The 23,200-nt window shown below is 40.5% G+C and overlaps 4 protein-coding genes across 4 annotated transcripts; 2 read left to right on the forward strand and 2 right to left on the reverse strand.

Moving 5' to 3' along the window:
- Nucleotides 1-1,633: 1,633 nt before the first annotated feature.
- Nucleotides 1,634-7,378, reverse strand: ppme1 (protein phosphatase methylesterase 1). The gene is made up of 14 exons (XM_070843579.1): nucleotides 7,123-7,378; nucleotides 5,957-6,052; nucleotides 5,653-5,743; nucleotides 5,441-5,498; nucleotides 3,987-4,038; nucleotides 3,690-3,844; nucleotides 3,471-3,561; nucleotides 3,218-3,283; nucleotides 2,994-3,120; nucleotides 2,781-2,910; nucleotides 2,571-2,615; nucleotides 2,394-2,458; nucleotides 2,187-2,254; nucleotides 1,634-2,060 (listed from the first exon to the last, which is right to left on the reverse strand). The coding sequence occupies exons 1-14, from the start codon at nucleotides 7,206-7,208 to the stop codon at nucleotides 2,057-2,059; spliced, it is 1,134 nt and encodes a 377-aa protein (XP_070699680.1). The 5' UTR covers nucleotides 7,209-7,378; the 3' UTR covers nucleotides 1,634-2,056.
- Nucleotides 7,379-11,717: 4,339 nt separating this feature from the next.
- LOC139212912 (dicarboxylate carrier UCP2-like) lies at nucleotides 11,718-14,559 on the forward strand. The gene is made up of 8 exons (XM_070843479.1): nucleotides 11,718-11,856; nucleotides 12,076-12,207; nucleotides 12,485-12,618; nucleotides 12,726-12,933; nucleotides 13,013-13,210; nucleotides 13,320-13,421; nucleotides 13,510-13,690; nucleotides 13,784-14,559. Exons 3-8 carry the CDS (start codon nucleotides 12,493-12,495, stop codon nucleotides 13,896-13,898), a joined length of 930 nt encoding a protein of 309 aa, XP_070699580.1. The 5' UTR covers nucleotides 11,718-11,856; nucleotides 12,076-12,207; nucleotides 12,485-12,492; the 3' UTR covers nucleotides 13,899-14,559.
- Nucleotides 14,560-15,844: 1,285 nt separating this feature from the next.
- LOC139213485 (dicarboxylate carrier UCP2-like) lies at nucleotides 15,845-18,134 on the forward strand. Its single transcript, XM_070844193.1, has 8 exons — nucleotides 15,845-15,929; nucleotides 16,025-16,178; nucleotides 16,416-16,615; nucleotides 16,755-16,971; nucleotides 17,062-17,259; nucleotides 17,359-17,460; nucleotides 17,558-17,738; nucleotides 17,878-18,134. The coding sequence occupies exons 3-8, from the start codon at nucleotides 16,490-16,492 to the stop codon at nucleotides 17,990-17,992; spliced, it is 939 nt and encodes a 312-aa protein (XP_070700294.1). The 5' UTR covers nucleotides 15,845-15,929; nucleotides 16,025-16,178; nucleotides 16,416-16,489; the 3' UTR covers nucleotides 17,993-18,134.
- A 33-nt stretch (nucleotides 18,135-18,167) lies between these two features.
- dnajb13 (DnaJ heat shock protein family (Hsp40) member B13) lies at nucleotides 18,168-22,311 on the reverse strand. The gene is made up of 8 exons (XM_070844194.1): nucleotides 22,244-22,311; nucleotides 22,047-22,150; nucleotides 20,642-20,803; nucleotides 20,411-20,559; nucleotides 20,218-20,331; nucleotides 18,755-18,868; nucleotides 18,585-18,661; nucleotides 18,168-18,334 (listed from the first exon to the last, which is right to left on the reverse strand). The coding sequence occupies exons 1-8, from the start codon at nucleotides 22,309-22,311 to the stop codon at nucleotides 18,175-18,177; spliced, it is 948 nt and encodes a 315-aa protein (XP_070700295.1). The 3' UTR covers nucleotides 18,168-18,174.
- Nucleotides 22,312-23,200: the final 889 nt, after the last annotated feature.

A 23,200-nucleotide genomic window follows, 5' to 3' on the forward strand; every position in this document is an offset into this window, starting at 1 on the left:
GACACTGCTTTCCCTTCACCAACCAAGTCTGGCTAAAAAATGGAAGCTGTACCTGAGTCTTCTTTTATTACTAGAATAAACAAATCAGCCGCTCTCGTTTCTTGTTTATTCTGACCCTTTCATCATCATGTCTGCACATGTTTCAGGGCCTCGGCACAGTGGACGGCTCCTCCGGGTTTGTGAGGCTGGAGTTGTGTGTGAAGTATTTAAAAAATATGGTTTCCATGTGGCAGATTTGTTTAAAGTTTTAATGACAGGGTGAATGTCACTTTCAACAGCGAGTGTATGCATCCTTATGTAAACACAGTAATTCAATGTAAGTAGATGGTACTGACACAGATAAAGGATATTATTTGTTTGGCCAAAATGATGCAACCAAAGAACTCAACATGTGTGTCAACATGTCACTGTCACTGTTTACAGACTCATGGCTCATAATGATCTCCGCTCTAATGACTAGAAATTCTTTGGAGGACAGTCAGTAATAACACATTAATAATTCAAAATATCTCTATTGCACATCATTGTCATATATTTGTCAGCGTGCTGGTCCATGGAGAGACAATTAAAACCTGCATTTCATTCCCTGGAGTAAACCAGGAACCTGAAAACAAACATTCGTCATAAAGTTTCTGTTACAAGTATTTTCCCCCTATTCAGGATGTTTTGAATAGGGAACTTTTAAAAGAAATGATTAGTACAACTGCATGCTGCTAAGGTTGTTTCAAAACTGTGTATATATATATTGAATACTGGAAAAATACCATATTTTACTATAATGTTAAATAAATAAATTTGTCTCCTCCACTTTGACCTTTGAAGTATCTGCATGTTTTATTAAAATGGCAACATTAGTAATTCAATTCCAATCTTCACATATAGAATGAGATTGGAGCAGTAGATTCGTATTAAATTTTAATTATATATCTTTAAGTGACACTCAAACCCTGGCAACACACGCCATGACTTTTGAAATCCATAGTTTAATAGCATATAGGCCTTATGTTATTAAATTAGGGCAAGAGAAAAATTGTATAAGTGAAACAAATCTGAATTTATAATTATAAATAAATTGTTTAAATAAGGACATATTAACATTCATAACATCAATCAGCTTTTTAGATGATCCCCAGCAGGACAAGGTGGAAGAACCCAGATGTCCAAATTAAAATGTGAATATGAAGACCAGATTATTATTATTATGTTGTTGCTGCTGCCATTTATATCCCACAGGCGCAAATTCCAACAAGCCATTCTAAAATTATTTCTTGGATGTATTAGCCTACTAACTTTGCATATTGCTTTATTTCATCTTGCTCTACTCTAAACTTAATTATTTACATATACTGTTTGTTCTATGTGTGCAGAATGAATATATTTCAATTGGCTGTGCAACACTTTGTTGTACAATGTAAAACTGATACACGCTAATGTGGGGATGCAAAAAGAGAGGATATCTTCTCTGAGAAACACTTCCAATGTCCAGTGGGATTCTCTGTGTGACAATGAGCGTTAACAGCAGAGAACCGTAAACTAGAACAAATACTCTTGATTTCAACATGCATTTGTCACTTAGTTGAACAACACTTGTAACATTTTTCTCACTACATGTCTTTGTGAATAAACTGCCACATTTAAAATGGTCATGATGTCCTTTTAATTCACATACCAAATATACAAGCATGGGTGACATTTTTACAGCATCCATCTTTAACCATTGTTTGAATTCAAACATTACCAACACATATTAACAGTGATGCAATCACTCAAAACATTACACAAGGAGAGCATTACATTTCAGAGATTTAAAAAATATATATTGTAAAGGAAAAGTACAATCAAATCCCAGTGTTTTAAAATAAAAATAAGGCAAAGCTCAAAGGCAAAGTATCAACATAACAAAAGCAACAAAATAATACTAATAATAATAATAATAATAATAATAATAACGAATGTTATATTTTTCTTAATTTTCTGTTCAGTTGTACAAGGATGTGGATGAATCTTGAAACATTTCCTCTATGGCTGCTGGCTATATGTAGACTGAAAACTGGAATTAGCTGTGGAAAGATAATTTGCCAATTATTACACAACATCTTTACATGAAATTATTAATATACTGCATTTAATCATCAAACTACTTGAATTTCTGACAAATATTGTGTGGTGTCGACATTCTCACTTACCACAGATATCCTTCCTTAAACTCAGTGAATTTGTGCCGGACCATAAATGTTGCTAAAGCATCTGCTACCTAGAAATAGATTACAGAGGACAGAATTAAAAAAAAACAAACAAACAAACAAGTCAACAAACTGAACATAGATCAAGATGTGACGCTACAAGCAACATCTGAAAGTGTGATTTTTATACTTCGGTGAGTTCCTGCTTACTTTTTCAGGTGCGTCCTCATGGACAGCATGACCACACTGAGGGAGGACCTGCATCTGAAACTTCCCTGTCAAGAAACAGTGGCATTATGGGTGTTATTGGGGTCCGTAGATTGTACTGTATCTGTGTGAAAAGGCAAAGTGCATAAAATGCATAAAATCTCAGTGTGCGCTCCTTACCTTGCATCTGTCCAATAGTAAGGTCTTTGTCGAGCCTGTCCACTCCTGTACAATGGATTAAATCAGGGGTGAAATTGTGCAGTCAGTGGCAAAATAGCTTGGAATAAAACTTGAATCATTTGTATTCATCCAAATAAGTGGGACATGACCCCAACTTCCATCAAATCTGGAGTGCTAAATGATAATGTGAGAAACTGTGAGAGCTCTAACCTGCGAGCAGAAGTAGTTTTGGCACAGGACAAGTGAGAAAGAGGGCAGACAGGCCTCTGAACCAGCCCTCCCAGTATTTTTCTGTCTTTGACAGCTCCACTCGCCAGGTAAAGATGCTCTCCTTTTTTATCTGTTTGGAGAAATCAGCTTTCTTAGGAACTTTTCAGCCTCTCACAAACGCATACACGTTGCAAAAGAAAGAGTAAGAGAGACCTCTTGGTCATCTTCCTTCATCCTTTTCTTGTTGGATTCTTCCTCCGCTTCTTCATCCTCTTCCTCTTCTATTATACCTTCACCAATGCTATTAGACACACCCGGGCTGCTGGTGGATGGCTCACATCTGAGAGTGTCGGAAGAGAGCAGATTAATAATCGGTACATCCAACTAGAAAAACCACGCAGGACTTCACGTGCAGATGAGAAGCGGAGCAGACGTACTTTTTCACCTGGCCTCCCATTGACACTCGTGCTGACTCCGTGTTTCTGATCTGGCCGCTCTTCACACTGAAAGCAAGGCAAAAGAAGAACGGAGGCCATCAAAAAACCTGCCTTTCCAAGCTGATAGGTGATCTCAGACACAAATTAAATAACGTTTATGACACCTTTTGCAAACATTAACAGAATTACAGAGGAATGTAATTTGGCCCAATCATACTTCCAAGATGTTGCAGCTTCATTGTTTCACATTTACCTCCACTCAATGGCATTCTCCAGAGATTTAAACGTCTTTGGCCGACTCCTGAGGAAATTCTGCATACTGTTCAAAGCATCCATTGCCGTACCTGAAGGCAATTAACAAAATTATTTGTCAGTAATAAACCCAGAAATACTATATTGAGCTCAGCATTAATTTGCATTCATTATGAATGTTTATCATGTAACATCATCATGTTATTTGCTAAGCTCTTACCTTCTACGACGTCAATGACACAGAGGCCGAGCAGGGATGGTATATGATTGGCAGCGGCTGTGTGGACTGCAATGGCCCCACCCATGCTGTGTCCAATAATCATGATCGGTGGTGGGTTATCTCCGTAGAGTGCCTCCACCACTTTGCCAATATCCCTTTTGAAGGAAAAAGCAAGGACAACCCGTTAGCTTTGAGCACTGCTGCCCCCAATGGCTTTCCATACGTTTTTTTGTGATGGAGGTCCGAGCTGTTTAAAATGAGTGTGTATGTGGTCCCAACTACACACACGGCACTTACTTGGCCATCGTGTCTGCAGAGAGATCATCGGGATTTTTCACTTTGGTGTCACCTGCAAGTGATGACACAGAAACAAATGTCACCATTTGCGAGCCTCATAAACACGCAAAGCCGTCCCCTGATCACACCATGTGGGGAGGAGAGACGGCTGCTTTGGTAGAATTTGAAGCCTACATCAGTAATGCCATTGGTAGAAACAGAATATATGTTAAAGATATTCAATATTATCACCGAATGCAAATGATACGCTGTAAGGATTTGGATGCAGTGATCAACATATTTCTTTAAATCAATAGTTATCATACTTTTCCCCTTTTGACTCTACTGCTGTAAATTTAACCAGTGAATACAAAACATTATTCAAGGATTCAAAACACCTGAACCAGACTGAATATTTTCATGAGGATCCTGCTCTCCTAAACTCGGCTGTATGCTTCTGCCAGCCACTTAAGTTGCAATTTACATCCAAGACTGTCCAGACTGAAATAACCAGCAGGTGAACATGGCTGCAGAGACAATTATGCTCAGAACCTTTTACTAAAAGGGAGCTTTAGAAAAGAGCTGACATATTGTGGCTTTTTATATTCTGCTGCATGTCCCTGCTGGCTAAAGCTGTCAGGCCACTGCAGCCGAGCAACAGCTCTTGCTGCAGGGTCTAAGGAATGATGTTTTCTATAGAGATTGTGAAGCAGGGAGGCTGTTTTTTGATTTGTGATATAGGGATATACAAATAAAACCGCTTTGACCTGACTTTATTAAGCCATGCTGTTGTTGTTGTCCTGTATGCCTGTTAGTGTTTAAGTTCATTGAGGGACACAAAAAACAGTCAGATTCCTTGTATATGTTAGCATGTTGGTCAACAAAACAGATTCTGATTGCACACAGTTCTTGGCGTGACAGTAGACAGTGACGCTCCACATGTGGATGCCACTGCAAAGAAGCTACAGATTCTGAAACGTGGGTGTTTCACGCACATCTTCAACCCGGCAGCACACACGAGCTACACAATCACCACAGATTCAATGGGGGGATAGAGGTAAGTGTCACTGAGTCAGTATCCCACCAAATGTCTCCCTTCCTGTTCCTTATGTCTTTGTATAATGGACAGAAAAGTGTTTTTGGAGAACGTTGTGACAGTGAAGTTGACCTTTGACATTTGAATACAAAATGCCAAAGCTTCATCAATTTATCATATTACACATTTGTGTGAAATTGTGTCATAATTAGTGAACAGAGTTTTGAAAAAAGGGTCATAGTGAGGTCATAATCACATTTGATCACCAAAATCTAATCAGTTCATCACATCAACATTTCTGCAAAATTTGAAGAAATTTGGTGAAGAAAGGTGTTCCTGAGATATCACATTGAAGTAAATGAGTTGGATGGACAGATTACCAACTCAGGGACATAAATATGTCTAGTTAGTAATGTTGTGTACTGTGACCAATATTTACCATGAGCTCGAAGGTCCATAGCCACCACCCTGCAGTTGATCCTGTTAAATATGACAGCCTGCAAAGACACATAAGGAAACCATTTCCATCAACAGAAAATGTACAGAAAATATGCTGAAATAATAGACCAGCTGCATAATTATTCCACACTATGTTGGTGTTTAATCAGAGTAGAGAGGTCACAGAGCTTCTGTGATAGTTATGATGCTCACAGTGAACACAGCCCAGGAGAGAGCTGAGTGGCCTCCTCCATGGAGCAGGAGCAGCACAGGACCATGGGAACCACTGCAGTAAATTCTGAAAATGTTCAAGGTAGTCAAAGAAACACATACTTGAGTAATGACGACAGCAGAAACTATTCAAATGTTCTGGACCAAGTAAGATAGCACATTGGTGTGAAGAAGCAGCTAAATCTGAAGTGACCTAGTTGGATTTTAATGCTCTGGGTGATTGCCACAACACAGGCTTCAATAATTCATGCTGGATTTTCTCCTGACAGAGGCAGCAGTGAAGGATATATCTTTGCCATTTTCATTTTCCACCTCAACATCTTCCATGGTTTGAAAGTACTGACTCCAGGGCAGGGGGGAGAAGTCCCTCTTCCGTCCAGGTCTGTAAAAACAAAACAAAATAATATTTTAAAAAACAAGCAAATTGTACACCAACCCCATAATCCAGCAGGAGTATTAATACACATTGTAAAACACATTAATCTGTGGAGTGTGTTTCCATGAAGAGGACAAACTGGCTCACATGATTATAAACGATGAAACACTGAAGAAAAAGAGTGGCCGGAATAGATGAAAGATTATGACAGGACAGAGATATTCTAATGTAATGCAAGGGGAGAAATTGTGAGATTCAATTATTCAACAACACCGAACAGCCACAACTTCATGATTTCATTCAGTATCATTCCTTCTTAAATCATTAGACTTTAGACTTTTCTTTATTTGATCCCCCATAGGGGGAAATTCTCATTATAGTTTCAACTCAAACTTAAAACAGCCATATTATCTACAAGCTGACTTCCTGATGCTCTTGCTGTTTAACTGAGCAGAAATCAGAGAGCGATGACTTTTTAAGAATAAAATTTCACATCTACTTTAGTTATGGGTTAAATGAATAAAGCTCTCTTGAGTTACTAAACTATACTATAAACTATACTACACTATCAAGACATGTAGTGTGTGGGTACATCTCTTCTAAAAGCAAAACCCTGTTCATACAAGGACCTGGATCTGTTCAGAATAAAATCTAACCCTAAAGACATCTCAATAATATCAAGATAAACATCCTCAGACACAGGCTGTGCTGTGCCATGAATGTTCATCCTGACACCTCTAAGCTAATGTTACTAAAGATCAATGGATACTGACAGATCGAGCAAACCTAGATAAAATATATAACCCTTAAATGTTATTCCTAAAGCTACAAGCTAAATCAAAAGCTGTCATACAAGAGAGCGCGTTTTATCCGCCACTGTTGCTCCAAACTCTGATAGCAGCAGCTAGCTTAACAAGCTAACGCGGTCAGTGCAGCTGTCCTGTCCTACAACAAACTGTACAGATAGAAGTTCAATGGAAGAGAGGGCAAACAATGTGATGCTGGATATGATCAAATGTAACGTTAGACAGGCAGCAGAGCAGACAGCATGCTATCTAAGATGCTAGCTAACTCACCCCATTTTCATCTTGGAGCTGGACTGAAAACCACCAGCCATGGGAGGTCTGGAAGCTAACAGGTTTAAATGCAACTGTTTCTCCATGATGTCGGAAAAGCGGAGTCGGTCTCTGTCAGGAACTCTTTAATAATATGACGTTCCCTCTCTTTCGCAGCATATGATTTTCTTCGACACCTGCAGCTAAGCTAGCCAGGCATTGGATAAATCTGAGCTAACGTTACGTTACTACGTTTGTTTGACAAGCTAGCACCTAGCGCTTTTCTTCTTCTATTACTTCTTCTGCTGCTGCTGCTGCTGCTGTGATTATTTTGGGTCTGCTTCTTCTTCTTTGATTTTATTTAGCAGTAGGTCAGTATGGCCTTGCAAAGCACTACTGCCACCCCCTGACCAAGAAGTCACCTACAACACATCAGAGGCTTACAAACTGTCGGTTTCTGATGCCTTAACATGAAGGTTTATCAATTTTTTTATTTGAAAATTAAACATTTAGTGACTCCACTGACAGCTCAGGAGAAAAAAAAACATTTTTGTGTAAACATACATAATATTGTATGATTACTTTCATCATCTTGTGACCCCCTCAGATTTATTTTGTGACCCCTTTGGGTGTCCTGACCCAGATTGGGAGCCAATGACCTAGATAATATATTTTTCAGATAAAAATTTCTTAAACATTGAAAAATCTGACTCTGGTTTCAGTAGTGATTTATGTCAATTATGGTAGATTTAAAGCAGGAAATGCCATTTTTTAGTTTTAAAGCTGAAACCTGTTCCTCCAAATGAGCGAAGCAAAAAATGCTAAAAACAAAGCAGCAAGCTAAACACAGCACATAATGGTAACATTAATAGATTGAGACAGATGTATCATATCAGTGATAATGATAGTTCCAGTGTATGACATTTAGAAATGACTGAATGAAGTTAAAGGAATTTTGCTATTTTAATTACAGGACAATAACACAAAGTAATTCCCTTTTAAGTGAAATTATAATATCCTGCTACCATAGTGATCAGATTACAGTTCAGTAAGCATGTAAGATTTTTGTACATAATTATGTCCGTGTGGAAATGGTATGTTCTCCCTGTACTTTTGTGGGTCCTACTTCTTAGGTTAGGTTAATTAGCGGCTCTAATTGCCCCCTGGACCCTCAAGAATGAGCTGTATAGATAATGGATGTGTGGATATGTCTGTTTAGTGACTTTAATAACAAACACTGCAGCCTCGGCCACCTATGGCACAGAATTGGTTGTAATTTCTTTAAACCAAATATGCAAAATGTGTGAGAGGAGAAGTTAGAACATTTCAAGGAGTAAAAACTCACTGATGTACATTAATGCAAAGTAATAAAATGAATGCACAACAGCAACAGCACATTTTAAGAAAACGTCATATCCTCTAGCGTACAATATTCTTGAACAGCAGGTGTCAGCAGTGCATTCTTTACCCACAATTTCCTTAAAGGGGCGCTCCACCTATTTTACACATGGATTTCAGGTCATTCATTGTGGTTGGTCTTACTGAGCCTGTGAAAACACATGAACCACGTCTTCTGAGGCTCTGGGGGCGCTCTGCCAAGTCTCTAGTGGGTCCAAATTTGTAACAGAGGGTCCTGCATTACAAACATAGACTGTATATGAAGATGGACGACACGTCTCCACTTACTCCCACTGATAAAAATGAAGAAATAACCAGAACATGGCCGCTGCCATCTTAAGTTGGTAACATCATTTGGGTTGTATCCAGCGTAGAGGTGTGGAGTTTGAGCATGTTTACCAAGCAGGGAGGGTCTTGTAACAGACACTGGCGAGTTGCATCATGGGAAATGTAGTTCTTAGAGCAAGACCAATATTAGGGGCAAAAAAGTCAGGAGATCTTGGCCTCTGCTGCACTGAGTTAAACTGTTTGTTTGTGTAAATCGTGTCGTCCAACTTCATGTAATTGCACTATAAACCACTGGAGAGCAGCTTTAAGACTGCTAGTCAATAAGTGGACAAAACAAATATTAGTACAGAGCATAAGAGTGTGCTCGCTGCTGGTGACCTCTTGAGGAATATCCAAGAATAGTAGTATTAATAATTAACGACGAAAAAATAATGCAGGCGTTATGGTGTGGTTATGATCACTACGAGCTGCAGCTTTATCTGTCCTGTAATCTGAGTCACTATTATTCAATGGGAGGCATCTGACAGACTTGTAAACGCAGTTACATAAAGAGTGCCTTACAACAGCTGATCGTCTTTAGTTGCAGACTTGTTAATTTGATTGTGAGAGGCACAAGAGAGGACAGGAAGGGGTGAAGGTGAATACAATCATGTCATGTACAACTTTACCCCAAACACTGGGACAAAGATGCCTTACTCTGTGACTTCAGCCATGGAGGTTATTTTGTAGGGGGGGATGCTCCCTGGGCTTTTTTTTTTTTAGGAATATAGGTGTCATATTTGTATCTCTAATTTCTTTTTTTTTTTCTACTTCCATGTGACTCTCTCCTGCCATCCACGCCTATGTTTAAGATTGAAATATTGTATTATTAAATTTGCTAAACTAAGATTTGAGATAAACAACGCCAGTCAAAGCTACATATGAACAATTAGCAAGAAATTAGCTGAGGTTCCTAATGTGTGGGGCCAGATATATCTTTTCCAAGTGAAACACTGTTACCAAAAGCTTTTGATGAGGTTGATTAAAGACCCTAGAAGTTTGAATATGGTACACATGGATCAGATTTGGTGCTTAGCAAATATTTAAAAAAATCAAAATAAGATTAAAAACAACAATAGGACTCACAGAAATTAATTGGCAGACATGCTGGTTCAATGTGATTCCCTTCATCCCTAACAGCACCTAATAATTTGAAAAAAATAAAGTTAATGCAGACCATGTAAATGGTCTGTGAATGAAGACACGACGGACCATATTTGTGTGCTCCACTAACCTTTGAGTGATGCAGCGACTGACTTTATTAATAGTGTAATGGTCTTTATTTATAGTGCAATGGAGATTAAGTGTTTCACAGCACCGACACAAGGTTTCGTGGTATTCATGGTGCAGGAGAGCACAGACGTCACAGGAGTCTGCCTGCTCAGTTTCATTTTCAGGGGCAGTGGGGGAGGTCACTGCCGGCTGGTTGAAGCCGGACTGGCAAGTTGTTTACTGGTCTGTCTGTGTGCCCAAAGGTTACTGACACAATGTTCTCAGGAGCCTGTTTTTAGCATCATGCCAAGAAAGCAGGTGGTGGAAGCAGCTTCTGAACCACTCTTGAGGGTGCTGGGTTTAAGGTTTCACCATTTTCCATCTTTGCCTTGTAAATGAGATTTAATTAAAGAAACACAAATCACAACTCAATCTAACCATTGCAGCTGGAATACTTTTAAAATGGATTATTATAAAAATTTAAAAAAAAGATTGGCTTAATCCCTCACTGTCCAAACACTAACACACAGCACAGATTGTGTGCAGGACTTTTCTTCACCACAACAACTTAGGGGTTTGAAAAACATCTCATAGGGAAAATGAAACTCTACTCTGCTCACAGTAATGTCTATAGCTCATTAAGGTACTGGAACATGCGGTATGAAGACAAACAGATAAAGCAGCAGTATATGAGGAAAACACTGGTGTGCCTGTTACGATGTAAAGAATAAGCAGTACAGTTTTGGGAAAAGAGCAACATCCAGACACATGGAACAGCAGGTGAAACTTTAGATATGCAGAGGAGGTACTTTTGCACGGTCATCCTCATGACTTCATGCAAACTTGCCAGGGCCCTGACCTGGAGCTGCTATGGAAAGTCACATGTACAGAGGCATGCACGCCCAGGACTCCAACACCCTACTGACAAAGTGTCTCCCCTTTCTTTCCATTCAGCATAAAGTCCTTTCTTCGTCTGCTACTGGTGTGTCTGGACAGACGCTGATGGCTTGAATGATTGCATACAGATGCTATGTGCATCCACCCACCGTTGTTCGTTGTATGGATTGGCTGAGGAGCACGGCGGTTCCTTGTCCCGGAACATTTCGTAACTTTATTACATGTGGGGAGGAGGGATGAGGGAATTCCTGAAACTTCCGGACTAGTTTTGCATTTTGTTATGGGGCTCTAACACTGTGAAAAGGATGTAGAGCAAATGTCACCCACCAACCATTCTTGTCAGTTAGTCAAATGCCCCATGAAAACATTTTGGGAATCCAGACAGACCTCTCTGTCTGATTGGCCACACACATCAACCAATAGAAACACAAGGTTTGCTCCGTAATGTCAGCATAGTAATTTGAGCAGATTTCTGCACGTGTTACAGCTGATTATATTATGGGAGCTCTGGAATTGGAGTTTAAAATAAATATACTCACAATGTTGTCAGCAAGTACATTTTACTGTGCAATTTGCTGTGACACAACATGAAAATATGCTAAATGTTTACAAGTGTCCAGTGACGACAGAGAGGCTGCACCAGGCTGCCATAACTACGCTGTCAGGGGCAGATCAACAAGTGCTCAAATATCCAGCTGTATCCCACAGACTCTGGTAAACATGAGGGTGTACATAACAGGTGTGTGTTGTGAGGCTGACACAGGGTCATGTGCAAAAGATGCCTATAAATTGGAGAGCCTCTTCAACAGGGACCAGTAAGCGCACAGCCTGAGATGAGGACACTAAAGGGACTTACTGCCCAAAGGATTGTAAATTCTTTCCGCTGTGTTGGATTATAACTTACCTGGAAAAACTATTTAGGTAAACTTTTACACAAAAAAAACTCCTTTTATATGGGTTCAGACTCAATGCCACTTGATATTTAAGTAGTGAATAAGACTCATAAAAAATGTTTAAATTAAATTATTTTTTTGCATGATTGTCTCTATCTGATGATTAACAGTTAATGACATGCATGAAACCAACGCTACAAAATGTGTTTGGATCACAAGTAAATGATAATTGCATGTTTTTTTTCAGTGAGTGGTGGTATGCAGGCTGGCTCACTCCAAACAGAGTTTATGGCCCAAGGCATTTCCACAACAGAACCACTTCAGAAGACCAGCGTACTTCTTGAGAAAACTTGAAGCTTCTCTTAATTATTACTCACAGGTATGTACAATGTTTAGCATGGACACTTGAAATATTAGAACACTCAGTATTTCAAGTACAATCTTGTTTTACCACAGGTGTTGTGGGTGTGTAGAAGTTATATTATGAGCAAATTAGAATTTCGTGTCTTCATCTGAAGAGAAAATCTGAGCAGGTGTGTTCCGTGTCTTGCTGAGCTGTGTAATGATTTTTGGTGTGTGAGTGTGTTGTGAGGTACTCGGAGTTCCTGGGCAAATAGCATTAAGAGCAGATTTTTCCATTCATGTCATCAACCCAGGTGCAGAAATGGTTGGCATGAAGCCCAATGAGAGGGTGCCCTCTGCAGCAGTTAAGTTCTTTGGAGCAGGAACCGCCGCCTGCATTGCTGACCTTGTGACTTTTCCACTGGATACAGCCAAAGTCAGACTGCAGGTTAGACACACAGTGTTTAAGGGAGAACATTAGCTCCATGTACGTCTAATCAAAGCTTTTTTTTTAGCCTGCTGCTAACAATTCTTGAATGTCATTCTGTTGCATAGATTCAGGGAGAGTATCAGAAAGATAAGGGGGCCAGTGCAATGAAGTATCGGGGAGTGTTTGGCACCATCACCACCATGGTGCGCACTGAGGGGCCCAGGAGTCTTTACAATGGACTGGTGGCAGGGCTCCAGAGACAGATGAGCTTCGCCTCTGTCCGAATCGGCCTTTACGACTCCATGAAGCAGTTCTACACTCGAGGCACTGAGAGTGAGTTTCATCGTGTTACATACAAACAGAGTGGTTTCTCTCCCACTCCTTCACTGTGACTAACACACATGCTGCACAGGTGCTGGGATCGTTGCTCGGCTCATGGCGGGCTGTACCACAGGAGCCATGGCTGTGGCTTTCGCACAACCAACAGATGTGGTGAAGGTGCGTTTCCAAGCCCAGGTACGACTGGCTGATGGTGGGAGGAGATACAACAGCACCCTGGACGCCTACAAGACAATCGCCAGAGATGAGGGAGTGCGGGGCCTATGGAGAGGTGCCATTTTTACATCCAAACTTTTAAAAAAGCATTACGTGTATTACTACTACTATTATTAGAAATCCCTCCACTGCTTTTAAAGTAACCATTCTCTTCTTTCTTCTAGGTTGCATGCCCAACATCACCCGTAACGCCATTGTAAACTGCGCAGAGCTGGTGACCTACGACATGATCAAAGAACTCATCCTGAAGTACGGCCTAATGACAGGTGAGCTGGCAGAGCAGAAACCTGAAAAATGAAAATAGAAATATCAAAAATGGTGGAAGGATGTGGCTCAGCTGCTGTTCTCCCACAGACAACCTGCCGTGCCACTTCACTGCTGCCTTCAGCGCAGGCTTCTGCACAACAGTGGTGGCTTCTCCTGTGGACGTGGTCAAGACGCGGTTCATGAATTCAGGGGCCGGCCAGTACAGCAGCGCTGTCAACTGTGCTCTCACCATGCTGAGACTTGAAGGACCCACAGCCTTCTATAAAGGGTAAAGCACACACTTACATAACATTAAACCAACCAACTACCAAACAGCCTGTTTGGGATACTTCTTCACTCCTCTGTCCTTTGTCTGCTTTAGGTTCATGCCTTCTTTCCTGCGACTGGGGTCCTGGAACATTGTGATGTTTGTGACATATGAACAAATTAAGAGAGGCGTGACCCGAGCACAACAGTACTGGGAGTCACCGTTTTGAGCTTCTGTCGGTTTCTTCAGACAGAACTGCACAGATGCAACTCTCACCAAGAGGCAGCAGTGACCTGCGGTTAGAAAAGGAGACCTGTGAGCGGAAGGTCACGGCAGGAAGCTGTAGCTCTTAGACTTCCTGGATGAACGCAGACTCCGAGGGCAAGACCTCTGCAAGGATCGAAGGATTAAAGTATGAAGAGATATTTTATGCACTGTAATGGAGGACGCCTCCATTAGGAAAATGCTTATTCAGGTGTCAAAGACGGACATTAGAGTGTAATTCCAGAAGGTTGTGTTTTTATCTCTTATTCACATGTACACTAAAACCTTGATCAGCTGACTGGTACGCAGCCTTGAGGATGGATTTTCATGTTTACAAGAATGAACTGTGAGATGATATTTTATTTTATTTGTTATTTATGGTTGGTTTTTCCATGAAAGCAAATAGATAGATTGAGTCTGCCAACACAAACCTAAACTGTGACCATTTCTATGTCCCTAACTTTTGTCTTCTGTATCGCGGATTGTTTACAATGTTAACCATTGTTTATGCATGTGGTCTATGTGCTGCTTATTGTAAATAGCATGACTCATTGCAGGTCGATAAGTCATAAATATGTTGTGCACAGTGATAAATAATGCCAAAATAAATACTTTTTCTTTGTCCATTATTGAGTTTTTCTGCACTTTGTTAGTTGTGTTGCAACAATCAAGAAGGTTTACATATTGTAATTAAACAGAAAAAAACAGATGACAGAGTGACTGAAGAGGAGCGATCATTTAGATTGCATCAAACTGTGGAGGCTGTTTGCAGAAAGAGGAGCGTCTTCAGACTTAAATGAGGCAGTATTTAGTATTTAGGGTGCATTGTGGTCTAAAATAGCAGTGGGCACCATCTAAAAGTCCTTAAGCGAATGTAACAATCAAAGAGGACACATACACTGCATATCTCATAATTTGATGATGAAGGAACGATGAAGACCCCAGTTTGAGCTAAGTTTTGACTAAAATCTGAGAAAGAAAGAGAGAAAGAAAGAAAGGCCCTCCTCCTGTATTAGGTCTGTGAATGAGTTTAGCTTTGCTTAGCGAGCCTTTATTGGGAATATTTCCAGAATCATCTGCACTCTCACACACAGGTCGGTCAGATGTACAGAGGCAGAAGGCCATCATATGTAGCACAACATGTACCCAAGCATTTGTTCATAACATCGGAATTTGCAAAACACATATTTCATATTATATGACTACTTTTTCCACAGCATCACCAACCTTTCATACGACGCTGGATTCATTTTAAAGAAATATCATACAAAAAATTGCAAAGACCAACTTTTATGTTTTTGACCGCTGTTCAGTACCTTTCAGTGTTCAGTCACTGCAGGAACAAACATGTTTCAACAAAAATGCTAATGGGTCTGAACATGTGGATCTAATTTGGTGGGCCGTGTGTATGTGTTCTTGTAGTTTCAGCATGACTCAGCATTTACTCCTGAGGTTTGTACTCTCTGTACTATAATGTAATGTGCAGACTTCTAAACAAATAAACCTGTAAACTGACTTAAACAAATTACTTTTAGCGAGATAGAAAATCCAATTTTGCAATGCAACCTTTTACTTTCTGCAAACAGTCCACCGCCGGTATATTGAGCATGTTTAATCAATCACAGCTCTGGGTTTTAGTGTTTGCTGTGATGTTGTTGTTGATCTGAGGGTAAACTTGTTGAAGTCAACATAACGGAGAGAAAACATGATAACAGGCATATAGACACATACAACCACTGGCTGTTTGTCACAGAGACAGGTTTATAGTTTGTCTGACAGACCAGCGGGCAGCTCTTATGGCTGTAGTGGGGGTGGGGTCCATGGTGGGGCCCCACCAACAACACATGCCATGATGTAACAACGTCACGGATTTATTTAAAGAGGCGTCTCTCCTCCCCTCCACTACTGCATCTCGTCCATTCACTGATTCACTTGGGTATTGTCACTCGGAGAGGCATTTTACCAGGCATTTCAATTTTCAAAAAATCAAATCACGGTAGCTACGAGTTTTTTCTTGGCATATTTATCTCACTGTTGTTACGAATTGTTACGATTGGCTATTGTTTTTCACCTTATTTCTGTCATTTTCAGGATTTGGAGTATGATTTTAAGGCTCCTCACTTCTGAAAAATCTTCTATGGAAAAACAAGGATACCAATTTATAGCTGGGACAAAATTCAGCCAGAGGGACACCTTTAGAGAATCCTGATCTCTAATGTTTCTGTCCCAAACTGCTCCAAAATAGGTAAGAATTAATAACCAAAATGACTACTTACAGATTATCTGTGCTGTTGAATTTACACAGCATGTGAACCCAGCCTTTCCCTGTCTGTACAGGGTGAACTGAGCAGTTGTCTTTCACGTAGCATCACTAAAGCTTGACTTAAGCATGCATCTTTTAATGGAGGTGTTAAATGAGCCACCCAACAGCTGCATACATTTTTACATAAAAGACATGAATTTTAGGGTCTATCTTTTTCAGATTTTGGAAGAGCGTCCTCTCCACATTAATAAGCCACTCTTCAGTCCTTGTATTGATCAAAACAATTTTGGAAGATGGTTGGATTTCGACCTGCAGATGTGCCTCCGTCAGCAGCTGTGAAGTTTGTGGGAGCAGGAACTGCAGCCTGCATCGCTGACCTGCTCACCTTTCCCCTGGACACAGCCAAAGTGCGGCTCCAGGTAAACAAATTTGATAAACATTGAACAAATAGAGATTGTCCATATAACATTTTATTTAGCACTTATGAAGCTGAAGAAGCTATACAGATGTCCCCCATCCTTGTAATCCTTATGTATCGTTACCTTTTATCCTGCACAGATCCAAGGAGAGGCCAGAGCTTCTGCAGCTGCAGGGAGAGAGTCTGCAGTGAAGTATCGTGGAGTGTTTGGTACCATCACCACCATGGTGCGTACAGAGGGGCCCAGGAGCCTCTACAGTGGACTGGTGGCAGGACTACAGAGGCAAATGAGCTTTGCCTCTGTCCGCATTGGTCTCTACGACTCTGTAAAACAGTTCTACAATAAAGGCTCTGATCGTCAGTATCTATGAATGCATTCAAATTGTTTCTCTGCTTAAGGCAGTCCTGCACCAATCAGGCCTGATGTCTCCCTCCTCTCTGGTTTAGATGTTGGCATCGGCAGCCGGCTGCTCGCAGGATGCACCACTGGTGCCATGGCTGTGGCCTTTGCTCAGCCAACAGATGTGGTGAAAGTCCGCTTCCAGGCACAGGCCAGGTCTCCTGGGCAGGCCAGACGCTACTGCAGCACCATCGATGCTTACAAGACCATCGCTAAGGAAGAAGGCCTCCGTGGTTTGTGGAAAGGTATCCTGACCTTAAGAGGATTATTTAGGTACTGAAGTATGTCCTTTCATGTCAGATAATAAATCTTTTAACGTACTTCTATGTCACTCTGTCACGCAGGTACAGCCCCGAACATTGCACGAAATGCAATTGTTAACTGTACTGAACTGGTGACATATGATTTCATCAAGGACACACTTGTTAAGTCCACTCCCCTGACAGGTAAAACAATGGCTGCAGTGCCAGAGCTGCAGAGACGCATTATAATACTCCAGCGCTTTTACCGTTGGAGCAGTAACTCTAAGCCTTTACTCCACAGATAATCTGCCCTGCCACTTCGTATCAGCCTTTGGTGCGGGGTTATGCACCACAGTGATTGCCTCTCCCGTTGATGTGGTCAAGACGAGATACATGAACGCTGCTGTTGGCCAGTATAGCAGCGTCCTCCATAGTGCTGCAGCCATGATGACCAAAGAAGGGCCGCTTGCCTTTTATAAGGGGTAAGAACCACCTGAACCACACTGAGAGCACTAACGGGGATGTGAGGAGACCAATGGGTGCTAACTAAATGTGTGAAACATCTGTTAATGTGAACACAGTGCAATCAATCATGTTGCTTTTCTGTTTTCTGCTCTTGAGGTTCATGCCGTCCTTCTTGCGTCTGGGTTCCTGGAACGTGGTGATGTTTGTGACATACGAGCAGCTGAAACGGGCCATGATGGTGGCGAATCACAACTGCACAGCCATACTGTAAACATTATTGTCTGTCAGAGGGCTGATGTTGTAGCACATAGGTGTTGTTTACAAATGTCTTTACTTCCTGTTGCCCCCTGATGTATATTTCAACTCAAAGTAAAGTTATTCAAAATGGTGTTGGGACCACTCTCTCCACATTTATCCACATCTATTGTTAGCAACACATGTATGAAAACGTGATCAATATTTAAAAGCCAGAGCTTGTTTAATCAGATGCTTCCTCTCAGCGGAGAGCCTTTCAGGAAACTGGATGTCAAAAGTGATGATGAGGTTTCCTCTCTGGGAAGGAGCCTGGGACAGCGGCATTCCCTCTCCTGTCACCACTTTTTTGTACGCAGGGCTGTTGTGTTAAAACAAACAAATCAGAGACAGGAAGACAGCAACTGACCCAAAACACATCCTTCTAGAAATGTCAGTGTTTAAGTGTATATAAAGCATCTCTTCCCGTTCTGATCTTAGTATTTAAATAATTCAATCTGCTTTTAGAGCACCTGGGATTAATATAAAATGTAATAGTCTTACAAAATACAGTTTCATACATTAATGTTATTCAGTATTCCACTCTGGCTCCAATACAGGAAAGCACTTACTGCACAATGTCATTGATGGGAATGGTGAGAAGTCTGCCATCTAGTGTCTGCACATCCACAGAGAGCCCTGTCAAGGCCTGTGGGGAAGGTTCACTCTTTATTCTACTTAAACCAAATTATTACGACTAATAATTAAGCCCTTTGTTTGGGCTCTCATTAACATCACTCACCATCTCCAGAGAGATCTGGGCCTTGTAGATCAGGTCATCGTGCTGTCTTACAAACAGAGGATGACTCCTCTGTCGCACGATCAACACAATATCTGCAGGGATGCTGTTTGGTCCCTAAAGGTAAAATACAGCAAGATGATAACTTTCCCTAAAACATGGCTTAGTAACAAGCTATGAATTAGTTGAATAATAGTTTTCTGCACATTCTCTGCTTATGAAAAAAAGGGGGTAAGGGAGACAGTTGCTAAATTCATCATTGCTATGTGGTTTTCTCCATATGAGCATGTGTGAGCACCTTGAAAGAGATCTGCTGAGGCCACCTGCTGGTGGACAGTAAAACTCTTCATACCTGAATTATTAAATGCACTTTCTCAAAAAATACTCTATTACTACTACTACTCATATTAAAACATTACTTTCATCTTTACTCAAACTGCCCAGTCCTGCAGTTCTGTGGTCATCAGCCTGAGTAAGTGTGTAAGTAAGTCATGTTTCATCAATATCATCTCAAACACTTATTAATCAAACATAATTACAATATGACCTGTAGAAACATGTTTGAAGAAGAGGAGTCTAAGTGTAAATGAAAAAGTAAATAAACAGTTCCTTTATGGTTCATGTCACCTGATAAATGTTACTATTCTCACCATTCCTACTGCTTATGATAGTCTAATATAAATTTGCACAGTGTCTGTAAAAAGGTATATACTTCAGACCCTTCACCAGAGGGAAAAAGGATAAATTTTTCAGATTGAGTAATATGTTTTGTGCTTCTCTTCCAAAGCTGTACATTCTGGTAAATCGACGACTTGCCAGACTTTCTTCTAAAGTTCACAGCACACTGAAAGCTGAGCCTGTATATGATGAAGTCAACAGAGAGCTGGGTGGATCAGCACCAGGGACAGCGCCACAAGCCAAACGCAGGCTTTCATATACGTTTTTGTAAGAAATGTTGTGTACGCCAAGGAAACCATTACAAAACCCATGTTAGCAGCTCTTTTTCAGAGCGTTCTCACAGTAAAAGAAGAGCAACAAGTACCCTTTGCAGCACTACAGCATAAATACATTTTCACTTTTCACTGATGCTGGGTTAACGGCCCAAAGCTTTTGTTTAAACCAAACAAAGTCAAGCTGAATTTGAAAATGCCCACAGTCACAGTCACAGTAAGACAAACAAAAGTAAAAACAAAACATTAAACTAACTTCTGAGTTCAAACTCCTATCACATTGCTACACGGACCTTAGACTGAGTGAGTTATTTGTGACCATTATTATGAATGTATTAGATATCAATAGAAAATGGCAACACATAAATAATCTGTATATATATATATATATGTGTGTGTGTGTGTGTGTGTGTGTGTGTGTGTGTGTGTGTGTATATATATATATATATATATATATATATATATATATATATATGTGTGTGTATGTATGTATACATGTAATAACAGTGATTTTACCTGATCTCCCTCTTTGGGGAAAATCACTCTTGTGCCTTCTTTCCATCCAGGCTTCACGTCTATAGTCAGGATCTTGTCTTTGATACTGGATGTGTATCCATCCTCATTCATAACCTGTTCAACAAATAAGGTGAAAATGAGTACGTGTATTTTTAGGCTTAAGTCCTTTGAGAGACGAGTGTCCGGCTCTCACCCTGCGAGATATCTTAATCTTTTTTGTGCAGCCGTGGAAGAGATCATCGAGGGACAAATGAAGGTCTCTCTCTATATGAGAGTCTTGTGTCTTCACCACTCCTGGCTGCAGGCCACCGAACTGAAGTGGTGCATCATTTGTATAGAAGTCTAGCAAAGAAATTAAACATAGTAAATGGAATCGTTCTGAAATTTAAAGAAGCATAATCACTACGTGGTCCGTTTTACTTACCTGCAAATGGGTTGTCACCACCGAAAAACTCTCTGAAAGTTTTTTCTGGGTTCCCATGGAAGACGTATTTAGATGACCAAGCCCCACTGCTGCCAAGCTCAGGTGGGATACCACCTTTTAGACCCTCCTCTCCAAACTTGTCATAGGTTGCCTTTTTTCGGGCTGTAGCAAAGAACATAGATGTTGTTACGGACACACACTGCCAGTCTCCATGCAGTGAGTACCAACAAAATACTGGTATGGATGAAATAGATGAAATGGGATCGTGTTATAATTTCAGATAAAGATGATGATTTTAAAGAAAATGTGTATGCCCTGTAGTCTTTTATCATTTCTTATTAATTATTCACATTTTGAACAGATAGTGTCACTTAAAACTGTTAAAATACATGTTCCTTTGTCACAGTTTCTCCTTCAGCAGTATAAACACATTTCTTCATCATAATGTACTATTAATAAATACTTAATGAATATGTCATCTTGAGACAAAAGATAGGTGGGCACTCTATACGGATGCCAGTGTATAGCTCACAATTTCCAGGACTTTTCACAGTTTAAAATCAGTTTCCTCTAAATGTGTTGAATACTGATTCATGTGAATGCTAAATAATATGGATCAACCAAATAGGTGTATGGGTGCTTCTCTGTGTGGCAGTAAATAACCTACTGTGAGTCAAAGCTTATTCTGCTTCAGAAAGAAAGAAAGAAAGAAAGAAATCACAATTGGGATTATCTGGAGAATTAATTTTGAAGATGCACTTGTAAGTTCAGGAAACATCTTGAGGATGGCCCTAAACTCAAAATGATCCGATGGTATTAACTGGGACCGTGGCTGGAACAGCTCACCGACATGTAGAAACACACAGAGACTCACGTTAAGCACCGATCAGTCATGAAGCCTTTGAAATAATGAATCAGTTATGCATCGAATTAGACAAAATTAGAGAATGTGCATATATATATACGTGTTACTGTACTATCGCTGAAGTGTCCATCAATAGAAATAAAGCACTTTACACAATCTACAAACAGTGTTAGATGACAGTGTTGGTAACAATCAGCCTTTAATTTAGTCCAGTATAGAGTACAGAGTCTGCTGTACAGGTAATGGTATTTTGAAGAGTAACTTGGTGGAAAGCATTTAGAAAGAAGAGACAGTGAACCAAGCTTAACACAATAAACATGTAGGATAGTTAAGTTTAAGGCAGGCATGTCCACTAGAGCTCGTCCATTGTTTACTGTGCGGCTGTTAATGGACAATGAATGATGTGGTGGTGTTACTGCTGAGTGTCCACTGGACTAAAGTAAAAGGTGAAACAGTTGTGGGCGCGCTGTCACCTCCAGTAAACCTCGTGCTCTTTTTGAACGCTGTCTCTGGTGACAGCAGCCTCCCTGTTGTACTCACGGTCGCTGAGAACATCGTAGGCTTCCGCCAGCTCACTGAACCTCTCGGCGCTCCCACTTTCTCTGTTGCTGCTCGGATGAAACTTCAGTGCCAGACGTCGATATCTAGAAACACGAGTGAAGAATGTGACAACAAGCTCTGACACAAAGCACTTCTCTTAAGCAACTCAACGTTTGGTAGTTTGGCACAAAACTTACGCCTTTTTGATATCTGCGTTAGTTGCATTTCTGTTTATTTCCAGCGTCTCGTAATAATCCCCTCCCATCTTGGAATTAGATACTTAAAATACTTTAAAAAGCAGCAAAGCTTTGACAACACACCGCAGAAGATGTTGAGTTTGGTTTCCAAGGTGACAGCTGCAACATGAACTCTCGCGAGATTTGCGATAATGGCTGAACCAATCAGAGGATGAGATCTACATGGTAGTGAAAAAAGACTAACTATTTGACTCCTATCAGGCACCTGTGATTGAACACTATTACATTTTATTCAGGAAAAGCATCCTCTGGGCTGAATACAAGCTTAATACTACTATTTTGTCACAGGGCTCTTCCAAAAGTCAGGAAAACAAAGTTGGGTAATGATGCACAACCCAAATAAGTCGATATTGTACTTTAATGTTGCTAAATTCTATTAAAAAATCCAATAATTCTCATTATATGAAACTAATTGACTCACAGTGAATCTGGGCTTCAGGGGCACTGGGACGGTTACCTGCTTTCCAACCCAGCCTTGCTGCAGGTGTACATAATGGGAATATCTCCCTTAATGAAAAAACGTCCCATGAGTCTTTGTGCCATACCAGACATTTAGGCAAGAACAATGGCTGGATTCTATTCAGCTGTGCCCGCTCAAGGTATTTTAGAGCCATCATCACTGACATTAACTCCAACTGTACTTTCCCTGCATTGTTAAGCAAAATATCTGCTGTGAAATGAGCCCATTAGTCCATGTCCAGCATAGTGCACCTGCAGGGCAGATTACCAGATGATTACTGTCAGTCACTCCCTCCACATGACTGAGCAACTTCCCCATGACCACAGCAGCATTTCTTCAGGCCTTGGTGCCACTGCTGAGATCCAGGCTCAAGACACAACAGAAACAGAAGCACATGCCTGTAATACTAGTAATACAAGTAAAATGATCTTGTCTTT

This window comes from Pempheris klunzingeri, chromosome 14, assembly GCF_042242105.1.
Source record: "Pempheris klunzingeri isolate RE-2024b chromosome 14, fPemKlu1.hap1, whole genome shotgun sequence".
NCBI lineage: Eukaryota > Metazoa > Chordata > Actinopteri > Acropomatiformes > Pempheridae > Pempheris > Pempheris klunzingeri.